The sequence below is a fragment of the Macaca fascicularis genome, chromosome 11 (genome assembly GCF_037993035.2).
Source record: "Macaca fascicularis isolate 582-1 chromosome 11, T2T-MFA8v1.1".
NCBI lineage: Eukaryota > Metazoa > Chordata > Mammalia > Primates > Cercopithecidae > Macaca > Macaca fascicularis.
Genome location: NC_088385.1, coordinates 131,043,418 through 131,060,390, shown reverse-complemented (window position 1 = coordinate 131,060,390; position 16,973 = coordinate 131,043,418). Strand labels below are relative to the sequence as shown.

Sequence of the window (16,973 nt, the reverse complement as noted above, 5' to 3'; positions counted from 1 at the left end):
TCTGGATCAGTGGTTAGGGTGGAGCCTGAGCACCTATGTTTTAATTACACCCTCGGCTGATTCCCCAGACTCTAAATGGTGGTTGCTGTCATTATTGTCATTATCATCATCATCACCACTATCACTACCCACCGTCATCTTTCCCCATTTACTAGATGGAGAAACAGGGTCCCAGGAGCTTCCATGACTGGCTGTGCTGACACCACCTGCGAGACCTGGGGTCCCTGCATCCTGGGCTCTTTCCAGCCTATGCTGCCCCGTAATTGTTCTCTGTGGCTTTGGTAAGACTAGATCATCACTCTGCTCCTCCAGAACTCAGATGTCCACTGCCCTCGGTCCTCTGGAGAACCAGAACTGCCAACGGAGCAGACACGGAACAGCAGCGCTGGTGCAAAGGCCGGAGAAGGACCCGAACCCATCTCACTGGGGCGTCCTGCTGCCAGGCAAGCTCAATGAAAGCCACAGAAGTCTCCCAGACCACGCTATGGAAAGACAGAAGTGGAAGGAGAATAGCACAGAGAAGGCAAAGCAGGAAAGGAAGGAAAAGGAGAGAAGAGCAGGAGACAGAGGCCCCAGAGGACACGGAAGCAGTATGGGGGCGGCCAGGCAGGGGCCCAGGCATTTGGGCTCTGGTAGGAGGCTGGGGTGAGCCAGAGAAGAACGAGGGGAATGGAGGGACAGAGAGGGAGACACATGCACAAGGATAGAGACAGAGATAGGGAGACAGGGAGGAGACAGAGAGACAGGGAGGAGACAGGGAGACAGGGAGACAGGGAGGAGACAGGGAGACAGAGAGACAGGGAGGAGACAGGGAGACAGGGAGACAGGGAGGAGACAGGGAGACAGGGAGACAGGGAGACAGGGAGACAGGGAGACAGGGAGGAGACAGGGAGACAGAGAGACAGGGAGGAGACAGGGAGACAGGGAGACAGGGAGACAGGGAGACAGGGAGGAGACAGGGAGACAGGGAGACAGGGAGACAGGGAGACAGGGAGGAGACAGGGAGACAGGGAGACAGGGAGACAGGGAGACAGGGAGGAGACAGGGAGACAGGGAGACAGGGAGACAGGGAGGAGACAGGGAGACAGGGAGGAGACAGGGAGACAGGGAGACAGGGAGCAGACAGCCTGAGAAGACAGCAACCTGGAGGCTTTCTGCAATGAGCAAATCCCCCACCCCTCCTGACCCCAGCACGCTCACACACTCCCACGCAGGCAGCAGAGGAGAGAGGGCCCCATAGTGTACGGACAAGCCAGGGCAACGGCCGGGAGGGAGGGCGCCCACACTTCAGCACAAAGCCCAGTGATGAAGGAAATGGCCCTGAGTCACCAGGGAAAGGCTCGATTATGCTGGTGTCGGCTGCTTAGGAAAGTGGCAGCAGCCTGTCCGAGTGTCTTTAAAAGGTTCCTTCAGGGTGGATGGAAGCCAGGCCCTAGCCACTGCTCTGTGAACAAGCAGGTAGGGAAAGAATGGGGGAGATGTTTTCAGATTCAAGACAGAAAGAGCCCAGGCCTGAGGCGGGGTCCTGAGCCCTCGGGCAAGTTAGGAACCAGCCAGGGGTGTCAGTTTTCCCATCTGTAAAGTAGAGACACAGAACCAGACCCTTCCAGTTCCCAAATCCTCTGAGTCTATGAAAGTGAAGTTTTCTGCTGTTGTGTCACAGGCCACGCTCTGGGATCTCACTTATCGAGAACACACCACTTTCCACAATGCCGGATGACCGAGGTGTGTGAAATATCGAGGTTGCAAGTCAAGAGAAATGGAGATGTCTGTTTAATTTGATTCCTTTCTTCTATCACCAAACAAACTTGGGAATGAGAAAGGGAGAATGATATGCTACCCTCCCTAGAAGAAAATAATCATTTTAAGCCCCACTCCCCGCCTCCCAGCGCTCTACCCCTGACACAGCAGCTGTCTCTGCTCTTTCTCCAGCTGAGCTCCTTGCAGCCTCAGAGAAGTTGCCCCCTCCACCCTCCATGACCATGACTAGGTCAGGTCCCAACATCCACTGTCAGAGCAGCAAGGACCTTTCCTTCCTAACCTAATCCTACATCATTTCCCCATGCACATGGGATTCCTATAGGAAAACAGAGTGCCAGCTCCATGCAGTGAAGGCCCTGCCTCCCTGTCTCACTGCTGATCGGCCCCAGTGCCTGCTCAGGGCAGGGGTGGGGTGGGGTGGGGGACAGACACCCAATGACTATTGAATGAATGAAAGGAAGAAAAGTAAAAATCAAAAGCTAGCAACAAAGGGAGCCTTTTATACTTTTATAGTTAGAGAAACATCTACTTCTAATCTTCATGACTCTTCATCTTCCTGCCTTAACATTTAATGTTTCCACAAAGAGGATTGAGTATGATAAGAAGGAAACGCTTTTTAAGGACTTAAAAGATTATAAAATTGTCAAGATGTAAGTGCTGGATCATTGTGCTTAACATCCAAATGACCTGAGAAAAGCCAGATTTTAGTCATCTGGAAAAACTCAGACTGGATCCAAACTCACACAAAACCTCAGGAAAAAAATCCTCAATAGATAAAAGATTTAAATATAAAAAATTAAACCATAAGAATACAAAAAGAAATCATGGGGAAATTATTTTACAATCTTGCAGTGTAATCAGGTCTTTTAACTAGGACACAATATCCAAAAGCCACAAAATAGGTTGGGTGCAGTGGCTCATACCTGTAATCCCAACACTTTGGGAGGCTGAGGTGGGTGGATCACCTGAGGTCAGGAGTTCGAGACCAGCCTGGCCAACATGGTGAAAGCCCATCTCTACTAAAAATACAAAAATTAGCCAGGCATGGTGGTGGGTGTCTGTAATTCCAGCTACTTGTGAGGCTGAGGCAGGAGAATCGTCTGAACCTGGAAGGTGGAGGTTGCAGTGAGCCGAGATTGCGCCACTGCACTCCAGCCTGGGTGACAGAATGAGACTCTGTCTCAAAAAATTAATTTTAAAAAAGTCACAAAATAAAATATTGCTAAAATCTGCCACATAAAAATAAACATACATGGCAAAAACAAACACACACACAAACCTCCTAAACAAAGTCAAATGGCCCATGGCAAACCAGGAAAAGATCTGCAACTCACCTTATGGATAAAAAGCTGATCTCCCCATTGTATAAAAAAGCCCCTGGAAATGGTTTTGAAACAAAAAGCAACAATAACCATGGCCCAAAAGATAAGCAAACCAAGTTCACAGAAAAGGAAATACACATAACTCTTAGACATATTTTTCACATAGGAAAAAAAAGGCCAGCTTCACTCACACTAAGAGAAATGCAGATTGAAACTACACAAATACCACTCTTCATCTACAACATGTGAAAAATCCAAACGTGATTGCTCCCCCTGTTGGTGAGTCTAGGAAAAAGCAGGTACTGCTCATTTGGATTGTTGGTGAGGATAAATAGGTTCCATCCCCATGGCTGGGACTGGGCAACAGCTATGAACATTATAAATGCCTACACCCCAGGACCCAGCAATTCCACTTCCAGAAATGTATCCTGCAGGTGGACTGTCCCAGGTGCACAATTAACTATGCTCAGGTTTATTCTTTGCCACGCTATTTGTAAACGCAAAAGACTGGAGACACAATCAACTTATTTAACAAACTCATCAGTAAGGGCTTGTTAAATAAATTATGGCACAGCCACACAATGGAATGTGGAGGAATGTTCTAAAATATCAGGGAAGTTCATCATATATCAACAAGCAAAAGATCTCCAAAATATATTGCTAAGCAGAAAAGATGCAGAAAGACATGCATAGGGTGTTACAGTTTGTATATACAAGAAGGATAAAAGGATTTGCAGGTACCTCTTGCTCTCCAAACCCTCAGAACCTGGAGTCAGGAACAGAAGAGACCCTTGTGTGCCTGGTTGCCTTGGTCATGCATGGAAATCCTCGGGATGTGTATACGAGAAATGATATACCCACACTACCTGTTGCAGCGTGGGAAGGTGACCAGAGCTGATAGAGGACACGGTGGCCGTGGGCTTTTCCCAGCATACCTTTTGGATGCTGGAGCCATAATTACGGCTAATGCTTACACGGCTCTGACCATGTGCCCAGCCCAGTTCTTCACATATAGGCTGATATGATCCTCATGAAGACACTGATGCAGCCGAGACAATTCTTATTCACATTTTACAAATGAAGAAACTGGAGCACAGAGAAGTTAGATGAGTTGCTAAATGTCGCACAGCAAAGAGGAAGAGCCATGTATGAATGTGTAAAAATTATTCCTTTTGTACTTTGGCCTTCTCAGGGGTGAGCTGAGCACCTGTCTGCAATGCCTGTCTCACTGCAGGAGACACACGTCAAGCTCTCTATCTGGCCCCATGGAAGCTCCTTCCCACCCCTCCACCTTGGGTTGATGGAAGGGACTCACCCTTCCTTCTCTTCAAATAAATCCCCTTCAAAAATCCTTCCTAGTCTCTGCTCTCACGATGTTTTTATGCTGCTGACCTGGGAGTGGTGCCTCAAATCCTATTACCGGTAGCTAGATATTCCCCTGAGAGAATGTGTGTGCAGACCGTGTCTCCTACCCTCCGCTGGGTGTGCACTTCCACTGTGTCCTGGCACCTCAGCCTCAACTTCCAATGCTTGGTGCTGAAGTTTTAACACATCCATCCTTATACCTTCCTTGACACCATTCTCAACACTGAAATAATGACTTCTTGCTGACAACAGTGGCACCTCCAAGTGACCTCCCAAGAATGAACTAGGTCCCCTGTCCTGGAATGAGCTGAATTCTGTGTTCAAATTCACAAATGTTTCATTAACAAGAAAACAAGGGCACGGCCTTGGATAAGGAGTGCTGCTCAGCCTTCACAGGCAGCACAGAGCCAGAGAAACAGGAAGCGCGGGGAACACGCACTACTCCCCCGGGAGCCCAGAACGGAAGCCCACTACTGACCCAGGAATGGAGCCTCTTGGATGTGAGACCTGTGTGTGGGGCCAGGAAGACTGCTCTTCCGGATGAAGAGTGAGGAAGCAGAGAACTGAGGCTCCCACGCCAGGGGGTCTGTGTGGGGCCAGGCAGCACAGGGGCAGAGGCAGTGGGCAGAGGCTGGCACCAGAACATTGTTCCCTCCTTGGGCTTTACTCACAAGACTCAGCTAACCATCAGAGTCCAGGAACAGTGCCCTGGGGAGACCAAGCCTTGCGGGGAGAAAGTTTGCTGGCCCAGGCCACACCAGGTCACCCTCGCTGACAGCAGATGAGCCCTCTGGTGTGGGGGACAGGGTCGTCTTACAGATTGATTTGCAAGATATATGGGGGCCTCAATAGTGACCTACTCTCACCCTCCTTGAAAGCCTCCTTGGCCAGAAATGGATTCAGGCATCGCCAGTCTGGCCGTGGTGTGCACACATCTCTGCCGAGCTGTTTTCAGCAGGGCTCGCCCTGTGTTGAGCACTCTGTCCCTGCGAGGGCAGACACTTGCGCCCACGTGTTCCGTGAAGAGCACTGTTTTACCCCACTCCATCCTTCCCTTGGCCTGGGTTCAAGGTCGGCAGGCCCTGCTTCCTACTAGCCAGGGGAGCTGGATGCCTGGGGTGCCGCCTCATCTCCCTGGGCCTCGCTTTCCTCATCCGAAAATGAGGGCAACAACAGTTCCCACCTCGGAGAGAGCCAGGCGCAGAGGCAGCACGTGGTGTCAGCTCCTTCGTAAGCTCCTGGTCGCCACGATCATGGCGACTACTGGCCTGCAGAGGTGGAACGGAAGCCCAGAACGGCGGCCCAGGCGCATTACCTAATCTCAGTCACATCTGACTTGTCCAGCTTCTGCAGCTCCAGCTTCGCGGCCTCCAGGATGGGCATGACCTCCTCCAGGGTCGTCTCGGCCTCAGCCTTCTCCATGGCAATGACCTTGTTCTGCTCCTCTATCTCTATGGCCTTTTCCTCCGCCAGTTTCTTCTTCTCCTCAGCTGCAGGGTGGGGCGGGGGTGAGTACACTTGGGCTCAGAGGAGATGCACTCGCGGCCACCGGCTCTGAGCAGAGTGCAGTCCTTAAAGGTTGGCTTGAGCCCCAGTGGGGATCTAAGGAGCTTTGGCCAATGTGGCAGCCTTAGTGATCCCGGTGGGACAGAAAACCCCACCATGCATGGGGCCTCCAGCACCAGGCAGCCACCCTGACTCCGACCTTCCTCAACTGGCCCACCTGTGTCCCATCCACTCCATCCAGGACAAATCCCGTGGTTCCTGATAGCCCCCAGCCCTGCCTCGCCGGTGTTCACTAAGGATGCCGGGGGCCCCCTTCCGCTTACTGGCTCCCTGTGATCTCCTCCTTCTGCCTCTCATCACCTCTTCCTACGCTCACTTTGGCCCAGCCAGAGCCGCCCTCTAACGAGGCTGCCCCTGTCGCCTTCTCTCTCCCTGCCTTGCCGATTTGCTTCATGACACCGATCACAATCGGGAAGTTTCACTTCACCGTTGACTGATTCACTGTCTGGGTGCCCTCACTCACTAGGATGTCAATACCTCCCCGAGGGCTGGAACCCCAAAACCTAGAGCAGGGCTTGGCTCACAGTGGTTTGAACAGTGTCACCCCACCAAAATTCGTGCCCACTGGGACCTCAGGATGTCACCTTATTTGGAAGTGGGGTCTTTGTAGATGAAATTAGTTAAGATTAGGTCATACGAGGTTAGGGTGGGCCCTAAATCCAGTGCCTGGGGTCCCTAGCAGAAGGCCATGTGGAGACACACAGGGAAGAGGGGCGTGTGGCAATGGAGACAGACACTGGAGCGGTGCATTTATAAGCGAAGCTAAGGAATACCAAGGGCTGCCAACAACCCTGGGAAGCTGGAAGGGGCATGAAAGAGTCTTCCCCTAGAGTCTTCAGAGGGAGCGTGGTCCCGGCACCTTGATGTCAGACTTCGGCCTCCAGAACTGTGAGAGAATACATTTCCGTTGTTGGCCGGGCGTGGTGGCTCACACCTGTAATCCCAGCACTTTGGGAGGCCGAGGCAGGTGGATCACCTAAGGTTGGGAGTTGGGGACCAGCCTGGCCAACATGGAGAAACCCTGTCTCTACTAAAAATACAAAAATTAGCTGGGCGTGGTGATGGGCGCCTGTAGTCCCAGCTACTCAGGAGGCTGAGGCAGGAGAATCACTTGAACCCAGGAGGCAGAGGTTGCAGTGAGCTGAGATGGCGCCACTGCACTCCAGCCTGGGCGACAGAGCGAGACTCCATCTGAAGAAAAAAAATTAATTAATTAATTTTAAAAACTAAATGTCTGTTGTTTTCAGCCCCCAGATCACGGTGCTTTGTTACAGCAGCCCCAGGAGATGCATGCAGCAGGCCTTCTGCAAACAGAGGCTGGCTGCAGAGGCTCTGCCTCCCCCATGCTAAGGTCTCTCGGAATCCATCTCCACAGCTAACAAGCCAGCATTGGCACTTGCAGTGTGCAAAGACGTGCACGGGCCCTGACACTGTAAAGGTCCCCAGCCCAGGCACTGCTTCTCCCTGGGGCAGCAGGGGGATGAATGCGTCAGAAAAGGGTAGCAAGATCACAATTGTGGAACCTTCGGAACAGAAGAGCAGAAGAAAGGAAGCTGTCTGAGCTGTGAGCATGCCGAGGTGGGGGTGGGGCCAGCAGGAACAGAGCACAGAGGTAACAGGACCACCAGAGCTGGCTGGGAAGGAAGAGGGCTGGTACAGGCCTCGGGAACCTCAGGGTGGGGAGCAGCCTGCAAAGGGGTCCGGCCAAGCCAGGTGCTTGAGTCATGTTGAGGAGCAAAATGATGGGCTCTTTCAGCCAGGCAGGAGCACAGGCTGGAGGCTGGGGCAGGTGCTGAAGAGCCACCCTCAGGAGAAACAATTGTTTGCACCCCACCCTACCCTCTGCAGGACTTGTCAATGTATCCCATTCCTATGGCCACCATTGGTTTGGGCAAGGGCATGTGACTCAAATCTGTCCAATCACAGCCAATTCTGGGAGCTTTGTGGGAATGCATGGGAAAGAAGAGCCCTCTCTCCCCTGGGGATGCTGAGCTAATAGGATGCCAACCTCATGCGGGAGGCTCCCAAACTCTCAGCATGGACAGAGCCTGCTGCCTGAGATGAAGCCTAAACAGAAGACAGCAGAGCCAAGAAAGGGAAGGAAAGATTCCCACTGATACACTTGAGTCCTAGATCCAGCTGTGCCTGAAGCCAGGATGCCTCTGGAATCAATGCGTTTTCACTTTAGATTAAGCCACTTTGAGCTCAGTTTCCACCATTTGCAACCAAAATAGTCCTGATTGGGACAGGCAGCCTGGAAACAGAGATCCTAGATGAAGCTTCCTCCAAAATTCCAAGTGGGAGCAAGGTGACCCTGGACAAGGATGACGGCAATGGGGAAAGAAAAGCAACCACAAGTAGGAGAGGCATTAAACATGGGTGTGGCAAACAGGTCGTCCTCAGTACAAACTGCAGCCTGGGCACTGGGGGAGGGGCTCTCTTGGTTGTGAGCTTCTTCGAGGCAGGGGTTGAGTCTCATTCAGTTTCTAGCCACCACTCTCCCTACCATGGTGCCTGCCATGAAGCTGAAGTCAGTATCTGCTGATTGGACAGATGAATACGTGGAATAACAGCTTCCTTCAAGACACTTCCAGTCTAGTTTTACATCTAAGGGGCCAGGAATGTATAGTTTTTTACATCTAGGGGGCCAGAAATATATAGTTTTTATAAGACAGATCAAAGCAAAGTGCAGCTATGTGGGAACGAGGCATTTGATCAAAGTTCTGGTAGAAGAAACACAGATAGGAAGAGAGACGTGGTATGGATATTCTCAGCAGACCGAAGGGAGAGAAAGAGCAAATTACTGCAGGACTCACACGGGCATGAAGAGGTGATGCTGTGAGCAGGCAACAGGGTGTCATGGGAAATTAGGTGGGCAAGATGACATAGAGGGATTGATGGGACCCTTCATGGCCACAATGAGGACTCAGCATCAAAACAGGCAGCAGGGAGTTGCCACAAATTCCCAGGGAAGTATATCTATCGATTAAGTTGCTTTGGTTGCAAGCAACAGAAGCTAACAATGGTCGAGTTAAGAAAAATGTGAAATTGTTATAAGAAGACATGGTAGCTCATGGACATGGAAGATGCGGAAACACATAAACCAGGGTCACCTCAGGGATCTGGGCTCAGTCACTGAATGCAGTCTCTTCACAGCACTGCCATGCAATAAATGAACACAAATAATCTTCAGTCTTTATGTTGGCTGACTGAAAATGTGCAGTCCCAGATAACTTCTAATTGGTCTGCCAGGGTTAGAATAATCCCATCCTGATGGCAGACACTGGGAGTTGGGGAGAGGCAGTTTGCCAACACCAAGTTAGGGTGCTGTTGCCAGAGTGATGACAAATGGATCCCGTGCACAAGGCCGGGTGCAATGACAAAGGAACTGAACGGAGATGACACCTACAGCAACACAAACACACACCAGCAGCAGAAGGAAGTGGCAGGCAGGTCGAGTAGCATCTGCAGGAATCTGAGAATGAGCTGGGGAGGGTACACATCAGAAACCAGTGGCCCAAAGACCTAGAGAGGAGGGTGAGAGGCCAGGCACAGAGCTGTGGGCTCCAGGAGCTGTCCTGTGCCAGGCATCGCAAGAGGGTAGAGTCGTCAAGAGCAGGACAGTGCAGGTGACACAGAGCCTTGGCCAGGAAGACCGAGGGAAGGAGCCCAAGAAAGAACCTTGAAACAGCTTCAAGGGGAGCCAAGAAAAGTCCCACATTGATGACGCCAAGGCTTAGGTCATTTCAACCCCATGAACTTAGTTCACCAGCCCATTGAGGGTCGAGTGACTTTTCCATTCCCTGGCACATCCTCAGGCTACCAGCGCAGGGGCCTACATAGGGTAGTGTCTCAGTGCTTATGAAAAGGGATGAGACTGGCTGGACACGAATTCAGAAAGAAACAGGAATTGCAGGGTCAGGATGGCACGCTTGGTGCCTACAAGCAGTTTCGCAGGGACGTCCCGGCAGAGCCCTGTCCTGCTAGGGGATGGGCTGCCCTGGCCCCCACCCTCACTCACCTACAGTGGTGTTGGGGATGGGCTGCCCTGGCCCCCATCCTCACTCACCTACAGTGGTGTGGGGGATGGGCTGCCCTGGCCCCGGCCCTTACCCACCTACAGCGGTGTTGACGGCGATCTCCTCCAGCAAGGCCTCGCAGGCGGCGGACTTCTCGGCCAGCACGATCTTCTGCTCGGCCAGCTTCTGGTTCAGCTCGTCCAGCTGGATGGTGGCCTCCTTCAGCTTGTCCAGTCCCCCGTCCAGACGCTTGCACTGAGCTGAGGAAAGAGGGCACCTATGTTCATTGTCGAGGTGGCCACTGTTCCCAACACAATCACTGGGATTTGCCTAACTTCAGCTTATCAAAACAAAACAAAACATTTTTACAAGATGGCACGTGTCTTTCGGTACCTCCACTGCCATACTGGGATGGCATCAGCCAAAATGAATATATATCTGAAAACAGTGCTTCCCTTGGCCAATAGCCAGAGCACTTTTTAAAACGCCCTGTCCAGCAGTGCATGCTGCTGCAGCAGACAATATCTCCAATGTGTGCCAGGCATGGTGGCTGCGCCTGTGGTCCCAGCTACTCAGGAGGCTGAGGTGGGAGGAGCACGTGAGCCCAGGAGGTCGAGGCTGCAGTGAGCCATGATTGCACCACTGCCCTCCAGCCTGGGAAACAGAGACCCTATCTCTAAGATAAAAAACAAAATGGAAACATTGCTAATGTGATGAAAACGTAAAGCTTCAAAGTCTATGACTCAACACTGAGAATAAAAACAAGGACATGCCAGGGTCCTACCCACATGAAAGAATTGCTCCAAGACGCAAAATCCGAGATGTGCTTCGCTTGGCCTCAATACTGAAGATGGCTGATCTTACTAAAGAAAAGATCAGCGTTCGAATCCTTACCATAAATAAGAATGACCTCTGTCAACCACCCCATCCCCCAGGCTTACCTATATTATACTGAGTTTTCTCATCCAGCAATTTTGAATAGGTGTGAATAAAATCAAGGTAGTTCTTGGGAGTGACATAGTTGCTGCGCCTCAATTTCTGTAGAAACTGTTTGCTGTAGTGACCCACGGACTGGTGAACCAAAACAACATGCTTTACCACATTTTCTATATTTTCTGCCGGGATCATTGGATTACGCCCTGAAGAGGAAGGAATAAAAAATGTATGTTTCTTTTCTCTCTTTCCTCCTTTCTTTCTTTCTCTCTCTCTCTCTTTTTTTTTTTTTTTTTTTTTTTTGACACAGGCTGTCACTCTCTTGCCCAGGCTGGAGTGCAGTGGCGTGATCATGGCTCACTGCAGCCTCCATCTCCCGGACAGAGGTGATCCTCCCACCTCAGCCTCCCAAGTAGCTGGGACTACAGGCATGGGCCACCATGCCTGGGTAATTTTTTGTATTATTTTGTAGAGGCAAGGTTTCACCCATGTTGCCCAGGCTGGTCTCAACTCCTGAGCTAAAGCGATCGGCCCACCTCAGCCCCACAAAGTGCTGGGATTACAGGTGTGAGTCACCGCACCTGGCCATGCTTAAGAAAGGAAAACAGTGGCTCTTCAAAGAGTCAAATATAAAATTGTTATACGACTCAACAATTCCACTCCTAGGTATATACCCCAAATAACTGAAAAACAGGGACTCAAATGAATTCTTGTATGCCAATGTTTACTGTAGACTATCACAATAGCCACAAGGTGGAAAGGTCCCAAGCGTCCAGCAGTAGAGGAATGGGTGAACAAAATGTATCCTATCTATACCGGGGATAGTATTCACTTGTAAAAGGAATGAAGTTCCGATGCTGAAACATGGATGAGCCCCAAAAACATGATGCTAAGTGAAAGATGCCAGACACCAAAGGACAAATACTGCATGATTCCACATACACGAACCCTCTCTAGAATAGGCAAATTCATACAGACAGAAAGTAGATTCGAGGTTGCCAGGGGCTGGAGGGAGGGGCGGCGGGGAGCTAGTGTTTAATGGGTACGGAGTTTCAGTTTGGGATGATGAAAAAGTTTTGGCGACAGATAGTGGTGTTGGTTTCACAACATTACGAATGTGATTAGTGCCACATGAACATTTCAAAATGCTTAAAATGGAACGTGTTAGGTTACATATATTTTACTGTGATAAAAAAAAGATGCTAAAGTTTTTAATAGGACAAGAAAAGAACAGCTATCACTTATTGGTGGCTTTTCAGGACCACAGCAGTGATCCATGCCAATCCTTTTTTGTTTGTTTGTTTGTTGTTTTTGGTTTTTGAGACAGGGTTTTACTCTGTTGCCCAATTCCTTCCCTACTGTTAGGAAGCCCTGTCTTCCCTAAAGGCCAAGACGCCATGGCAGAAGAGCCTTGGGTTTCAGAAGCAGTCGCCACCTCTGTCTCTGCCTGTTGCCCTCCCCGCCCGCCCAGGGGCTGGTGGGATTGTTCAGTTACCACCACTGGATGACACCCAGCACATACTGGCAAGGGTGGGCCTTCCTATACACCCGCTGAAAGAATTAATGATGGCTTCCAGTGGCAAGATCACATCACCTAGATTATCTGATAGGCTGTTAAATGCATTCAGCTCAAAGCAGAGACTGTCTCACGTTAAAACGAAGGAAGGAAAGACAGATTGAAAGTACCGATTAATCCAGATTCTGCAGAGCTGGTCTTGTTATTCCGGGGTTAGCAAAACACAGCCCCAGGGCCTATTTTACAGTGTGCAGGAAAAACTGTGCCTCACAAATACCTGTGCCTTTGGGCATAGTCACCTCAATTCCAGGCAATATATTCTCTCTCTCTCTCTCTCTGTGTGTGTGTGTGTGTGTGTGTGTGTGTGTGTGTGTGTGAGAGAGAGAGAGAGAGAGAGAGAGAGGGGTCTCACTCTGTTTCCCAGGATGGAGAGCAGTGGCACGAACTCGGCTCACTGCAACCTCTGCCTTCTGGGCTCAAGCAATTCTCATGACTCAGCCTCCTGAGTAGCTGGGATTACAGGCACCCGCCACCACACCCGGCTAATTTTTGTATTTTTAGTAAATATGGGGTTTCACCATTTTGCCCAGGCTGGTCTCAAACTCCTGGGCTCAAGTGATCCATCCACCTCGGCCTCCCAAAGTGCTGGGATTAGAGGTGTGAGCCACTGCACCCGGCCTCCAGGGAGTATATCCTAAGGAAAAAGAGTTCTAAGCAAATTCTAGGCAGCATTATTTATGATGCTGGAACACTGAATACTGAAAGCAAACACAAGCACTTCACACATGAAAATGGCAAATACACCTCTGAGAACAAGCGTACATCTGTATCGGGGCTGGCCAACTACAGGCCAAAGGACAAACCCAGCCCACCCCGTTTTTGTAAATAAAATATAGCCATAGCGATTCATTTACATTTTGTCTGTGACTGCTTTCATGATAACATGGCAGAATTGCGTAGCTGCGAAAAAGCTGTAAATATTTACCATCTGGACCTGAGATATGTCATCAGAAAAGAGTCATTCTCTTGGCCCCTTTTCCCCTAAAACTGCATTATGATTAAAGTTATGATTTCTTCTTTTATATAGGAATATTTATTTATTTATTTATTATTGAGTACAGATTTATAAGGTTGAAACTATTTTCAAGGTTACCCAGTGTCATTCCTCATAAATCTGCTCAAGTCAGGTCCAAAGAAAAAGATGTTCCCTGAAGACAGACTTCCTTTCTTCTTCAAAGATTAAAATTAATATCCGGCCGGGCGCGGTGGCTCAAGCCTGTAATCCCAGCACTTTGGGAGGCCGAGACGGGCGGATCACAAGGTCAGGAGATCGAGACCATCCTGGCTAACACGGTGAAACCCCCTCTCTACTAAAAAATACAAAAAACTAGCCGGGCGAGGTGGCGGGCGCCTGTAGTCCAGCTACTCGGGAGGCTGAGGCAGGAGAATGGCGTAAACCCGGGAGGTGGAGCTTGCAGTGAGCTGAGATCCGGCCACTGCACTCCAGCCTGGGCAACAGAACGAGACTCCGTCTCAAAAAAAAAAAAAAAAAATTAATATCCAAGGCCTTAGGTGTTTGAAACGCTAGAAATGAGAAAGCAGAATGTTTGCTGAATTGTCCTTGGAGCATTCTTTGGGTAGAGGCCAGCATATGTTTTCTACAAAGAGCCAAACAGTACTCATACAGTCTCTGTTGCAATTATTCAGCTTTGCAGTTGTAGCATAAAAGCAGCCGGAGACAATATGTTAATTAATGAGTGAGTCTGTGTACCAATAAAACTTTATTTACTAAAACAAGGGGCCAACTAGACAGCAGACCATGGTTTTGCCAACGGCTGCTGTGGAGAACACCTAATCAATTTTTATCCTAAATTGTCCTTGTTAGGTCTCCTGAAATGTCTTTGGGCTAAAACACCAAATATAAACCAAAAACATACTAACAAAATTGAAAGCCATTTGTTACCATAGGGTTTTCCAGTGAAGAAATCTACAAGACCAGAATTCAAAGTCAGAGAAGTGATAATAAATTGCTTTGTTGTATCAATAATGTAGTTCCCATAACAGCTGTGACTTACCTAGAAATGACTTTGCAACCGCATGGAGGGCTTGGGGAGGCCAGGGCATGAACCAGTCAATACCAGTGTTATTTACCATACCTTGAAAGGAAAGAGAGATTAAAAAGATGCTCCTGGCCTGGGCAATGTGGCAAGACCCTGTCTCTATAAAAAATACAAAAATCAGGGCTGGGTGTGGTGGTTCACACCTGTAATCCCAGCACTTTGGGAGGCCAAGGCGGGTGGATCATTTGAGGTCAGGAGTTCAAGACCTGTCTGGCCAACATGGCAAAACTCCATTTCTACTAAAAATACAAAAATTAGCCGGGCAGTAGTGGTGTGCACCTGTAATCCCAGCTACTCAGGAGGCTGAGGTGGGAGAATCGCTTGAACCCAGGAGGCGGAGGTTGTGGTGAGCCGAGATCGCACCACAGAACTCCAGTCTGGGCAACAGAGTGAGACCCTGGCTCAAAGAAAAGAAAATCAGCCAGGCAGCGTGGTGGTGTGCGCCTATAGTCCCAGCCACTAGGAAGGCTGAGGTGAGAGGCTCACTTGAGCCCAGGGGGTCGAGGCTGCAGTGAGCTATGATGGTGCCACTGCACTCTAACCTGGGTGACAGAGCAAGACTCTGTCTCAAAAAAAAAAAGAAAGAAAGAAAAAAGGATGTTCACTCTGCAACCCGGAGACACTCAAGAACATGGATGCCATCTACAATAGCCAACAAGTTGGTGAATAAGCCAGATGTGTCCAAATCTAGTTCATCAAAAGCAGAGTTTCTCACCGTTGGCACTATTGACACGTGAGCTCTAATCCTTTGTGGCAGGGGCTGGCTGTGCACTGTAGGATGCTTCGCAGCATCCCTGGCTTCTACCCAGTAGATGCGAGTACTACATTGCACGCTCCCTGGAGGTGTGATGACCAAAAATGTCTCCAGGCATTGCCAAGAGTCTCCTGGGAGACAACCTCCCCCGCCCCCGCCCCCCCCATTAGGAACCTCTGCTCTAAAGGTTGGCATGTGGCTGGTGGAATTTTCCGAAATGGAAGGAAGCGGGGAGCCACCCTCCACACGCTGCGGGCCTCGCACGCAGGAGCGTGGGCACATCCTCCTGTCAGAGGGACATCATCCACGCCCACTGGCGTGGATGGGGCAGTGAGCCCCAAGCTACAGTGCAGAGCCCACATTTCCACCTAATGGCCATGCCTTGTTTTGCTTTGCTGGGGGAACCTCTAGAGGTGTGGACAGACCCTCAGCCACACACCCTGCCAAAGCAGGGGAAATGGGTTCTCAGGCTCCACCACGGGTACCTGGGAAGTTTCTGCACCAGGTCCTCAGGGTGTCCCCCACTGGCGACATGCCCAGGACAATGTGCAGGTTATTTGCACTTTTGTTCACGAAGTACTGCCACACGGACTCCTTGGCCGGCCCCATGCCTTGCTTCAGAGCTTCCTGTCCAATCTGACTCAGGATAGACTCCTTCTCCTCTTCAGGGAAAAGCGCAGGTACAATTCCTGGAAAAGGAAGACATGCTGATGATCTCTCAGTCCTAGGGTCACGACCTCTCTAGGCGCTGACTGAAGTGATGGAAGGTGTGGAAACAGCCGCAGGTGCCGAGTCCAGAGAGCAGCGTGTGGGCCTGACTTGAGACCCGAGGCTTCCTGCCGCCTCATGGGAAGCCCTTAGAGCTGTCTGTCAAATGGGGATCCTAGATGCTGCCAGCTCACCTGGGAGGATGAACGTGAGCATCACAGGTGAGCATACAGAGCATGAGGAAGCCTCACTTGCCTGTAACTCGGAAGCGGGGATTCTCAGCTGGGATTTACCCCCAGGAAATACTGGGCAATGTCTGGAGATATTTCTGCTTGTTGCAACTTGGCAGGGAGATCGCTACTGGCATCTAATAGGTCAAGGCCAGGGATGCTGCTGAATGTCCCAGAGTGCCTAGGAGAGCCCCACCACAAGAACAACCCAGACCCAAATGTCAATAGCACGTGGTCAAGAAACCCTGGCTACGTGGACTTCTTCTTTCCTATGTCTACAATGTTCCAAATTATGTAATACATTTTAACGCCATCCCTGACGTTCTCCTGTGCAGGGAAGAGTTAACGTGGCAGGCCACAGCTGCTCACCTCTGAACGGTCCACTTACCAGGTGGGCCCAGAGCTGGCACCTGGGAACTTAGATTCCTGAAGGGCTTTCTCCCCGATTCACTGATAAGAGTGGCCCAACGTGGGATGTGGTTTGGACCTGTGTCCCCACCAAATCTCATGTCAAATTGTAATCCCCAGTGTTGGAGGTGGGGCCTGGTGGGAGGTGACTGGATCATGGGGGCAGATTTCTCATGAATGGTTTAGCTCCATCCCCTTGGTGCTGTTCTTGTGAGCGTGAGTGAGTTCTCATGAGATCTGGTTGTTTGAAAGTGCGTAGCCCCTCCCCTAG

At 50.3% G+C, this 16,973-nt stretch overlaps 1 protein-coding gene across 1 annotated transcript in view; it reads right to left on the bottom strand.

Moving 5' to 3' along the window:
• The window catches only part of DNAH10 (dynein axonemal heavy chain 10), a 176,708-nt gene that overhangs the window by 26,102 nt on the left and 133,633 nt on the right, over positions 1 to 16,973 (bottom strand). Inside the window, exons 53-57 of the mRNA XM_045366751.3 lie at positions 15,842 to 16,045; positions 14,558 to 14,638; positions 10,975 to 11,172; positions 10,132 to 10,293; positions 5,764 to 5,938 (exon numbers count right to left, since the gene is read on the bottom strand). Coding sequence (XP_045222686.2) covers positions 5,764 to 5,938; positions 10,132 to 10,293; positions 10,975 to 11,172; positions 14,558 to 14,638; positions 15,842 to 16,045 — 820 coding nt within the window. The remainder of the gene's footprint in view (positions 1 to 5,763; positions 5,939 to 10,131; positions 10,294 to 10,974; positions 11,173 to 14,557; positions 14,639 to 15,841; positions 16,046 to 16,973) is intronic.